At 37.4% G+C, this 3352-nt stretch overlaps 1 protein-coding gene across 1 annotated transcript in view; it reads left to right on the forward strand.

Annotated features, from left to right (window-relative positions):
* LOC106870269 (translation initiation factor eIF-2B subunit alpha) overlaps positions 1-3170 on the forward strand; it is a 6445-nt gene extending 3275 nt beyond the window's left edge. Inside the window, exons 3-7 of the mRNA XM_014916287.2 lie at positions 517-629; positions 1010-1078; positions 1494-1569; positions 2176-2301; positions 3138-3170. Coding sequence (XP_014771773.2) covers positions 517-629; positions 1010-1078; positions 1494-1569; positions 2176-2301; positions 3138-3170 — 417 coding nt within the window. The remainder of the gene's footprint in view (positions 1-516; positions 630-1009; positions 1079-1493; positions 1570-2175; positions 2302-3137) is intronic.
* Positions 3171-3352: the final 182 nt, after the last annotated feature.

The raw sequence follows: 3352 nt of genomic DNA on the forward strand, positions 1-3352 counted from the left end.
GTACCATGGTTTCAAGTCAATTTTAGTAAGATAAAGATTATATATCTTACTAAAATTGACTTGAAACCATGGTACAGAATATAGATTGGTAAAAGTTTTTATTTTTCATTTCCTTTCGAAATTATCCCTAATTTTTGTGGTATGTAGTCTTTTGCTGCTATTTCTAGCGAGTAGATGTCCTATTATAGACATCTCTGCATTTTAAATGAATATATATATATATATATATATACACACACACACACATACATACACTCTGAACTTCCACACAGTTTCCATCTAGCAAATTTACTCACAAAGGCCACAGTCTCTCTCACTTTACAGTTGTTGATCTCAGCAACCAATTGTTGGAAGAAGATTTTGGCTGCTATTTCTAGCAGATCAAGTGAATGCCTTATCAGTTCATTGAAAAAATGGCAGGATTGTGTTCTGACAGTTTGTGTGAGTATGTATGAACAGCACAGTATTTAAGATAATCCCTCTCTCTCATGTGTCTCTCTATTCTCCATTCCACAGACTATACTCACCCATTCTCGGTCCCGTGTAGTTCTACAAGTCCTGAAGGAAGCAGCCCGCGACAAGAAGCGTTTCAATGTCTTCGTCACAGAATCGAGGCCAAATGAAAGCGGGTAAAAACAGTTTTTCTTTAACCATTTTAACACTAATCCAGCATTACAAAAACACTTCCATTGATAACTTTTGTTTGCACGTTGTATCAGTACAAACATCTGTTGTCTTATCAAGAACAGCAAATTAGTTTTTGACCTCATGGTCAACTCCAGTGCTCCCTGACTGGCATTCGTGCCAGTGACACATACAAAGCGCCATTCAAGCGTGGTCAAGAAAAAGATGAAAGAAATAGTTATTATCAGTTTTTCATGCCAACCTTCCGTCATTGGACACTAAACTCAGCTTGCGAAGACCTGTTGGGGCAAATGAGATCAAAACTGAACCAAATTCGATGGAAATGTTTTCTCGTTGTTCTGAATCTTTCCCTCTCTTTTCACAGACGTGTTTTGTGCAATGAGCTAAAGAAAGCAAACATCCCTGCTCTGTTAATTCTAGACGCTGCTGTGAGGTGAGTATATGAATAATTAGTATGAGTTTTAATTACTGGCATTAATTATCTTTATGACAATAATCATGTTATTAAGGGACTAATGAATAATGCTTAAATATATATGTGTGTATATCTATATATGAATGTAGCGAGATCGTTGCCAGTGCCACTGGACTGGCTCCTGTGCAGGTGGCACGTTAAAAAACAACTTTTTGAACAAACAAGATGAGGACAAATATCCGTCAAATGTAAATAATGTAAAGGGTGAAATGTTTGTGACCCTGAGATACCTGCTGATGAGATGGAAAGGTTTCCAGCATTGCATTGCATTTAGAAGAGTTTGCAAAACTTCTCAGTAGCTCGTGCAGTTTTTGAATGGGGCAGACCATCTTTCATGTTTATTTTACCTGTATACACCTGTATTCTTTTACAGTTCTGTCATGCCAGATGTTGATCTGGTTCTTGTTGGTGCTGAAAGTGTTGTAGAAAGTGGCGGAATCATCAACAGGGTAATGTATTGCTTTTTTTCTTTTTTTTTTCATTTTTTCATTTTTTTTTTAAACCAATTCTTAGTTGTCGTTTATTTGTCAGACGAATCAGACAGAGACATGCTATGTCCTCTCTCTGCCTGCTCTAACCCTACTATAGTGGCTTCCGCTCATCGAAACTACCAACTTACATCTTGCCTCTACACAGTGTTACATAACACACCTGATTTTCCTCCTCCTCCTCCTCTTGTCCAATGTACTGTGTCTCACCTGACAAAGGCCTCCCATGTTGTTATCTACACTCAACGCTAACTTCCCTACAATGGAAACTCTCTCTTATAAATCCCCTCCCCCCAGACATGGCTGTATGGTTAAGAAGTTTGCTTCCAACCGCATAGTTTTTGATTCAGTATGGCACCTTGGGCAAGTTTCTGCTATAGCGCTGTAAATAAATAAATAAATATTACATTTGACAGAATAATCTGAAGGTTAAAAATTAATTAAAATACAATAAGCAGTGTATTCGTTAAGGAATATTGTCACATATTTCATGTTTTTTTTTTTTTTTTTTTTATATGTATATATATATTTATTTATGATGACTGTTTCTTTTCATTGAATTTTTAGATTGGTACCTTCAACATTGCTCTTGCTGCCAAAGCCTTCAACAAACCAGTTTATGTTGTGGCCGAATTCTTCAAGTTTGCTCGGTTTTTCCCCCTCACTCAAAAAGATCTCCCCAAGAAATTTGAAGTAAGTCTATTTCCAGATCAACACCCTCACCTTTTTTTTTTTTTGTCATTTAGTTTTTGTTGCTTAGTTCCAGGTCAGTTTTGAGATGATAGATGTATGAAGATGGGTTGTTCCAACCAGGGCCATCCATAAAAGAAAGAAATTTCTAGCGTTTTTGACGAGCTAGAATGATAATACTGCCAAAAAGGTGCAGATGTGGTTTCGGGTTCCATCCCACTGTGCGGCACCTTGTGCAATTGTTTTCTGCTATATCCGAGAGCTGACCAAAGCCTTCTGAGTAGATTTGGTAAATGGAAACTGAAAGAAGCCCATTGTATACGTGTCCTTGTCTTGAGATTGCACAAAAGTTGTACATGCATATCACTGCTATCCGTTTCCAATATTCTGCAAAAACATGCCTGGCTATTGGGGAATATTACCTTGATTGGAAACAGATGAGTGTTAGCTACAGAAAGAGCATCTGGCTGTAGAAAATCTTCCTCATTGAATTCCATCTGACCCATGCATGCATGGAGAAATAGTTGATGTTTCTGTCATCATCATCATCATCATCATTTAGCATCTGTTTTCCATGCTGGCATGGGTCGGACGATTTGACTGAAAACTGGTAAGTTGGAGAGCTGCACCGGGTTCCAATCTGATTTGGCAAGGTTTCTACAGCCAGATGCCTTTCTTAACGCCAACCACTCCAAGAGTGTAATGGGTGTATTTTACGTGACACCAGAAAAGGTCTTTGAAGAGGAAAGTGGGGCATTGGAAGAAGGAATCTTGTTGCATAACAAAATACTGCATCCCTACAAGTCATTATTAATCATAAATCTTCTATAAATACATAGAACCCTTTGGGTATAATTTATATAAGTTTGTAAACACACATTTATAAATTTCTTTGGCCATTTGTGCGTGTGATGTGTTGTGTATGGATAGAAGACATTTAGAAGAAATTTAAATATATGGTGATGATGCTCTGCCGATTATGCGATGCCCTTATACCCTGTAGGCTTTTCTTTTTCCTGCTAGCATTGTTTTCTTATTCTTCATTTCAGTACAA

Source organism: Octopus bimaculoides, chromosome 25, assembly GCF_001194135.2.
Source record: "Octopus bimaculoides isolate UCB-OBI-ISO-001 chromosome 25, ASM119413v2, whole genome shotgun sequence".
NCBI lineage: Eukaryota > Metazoa > Mollusca > Cephalopoda > Octopoda > Octopodidae > Octopus > Octopus bimaculoides.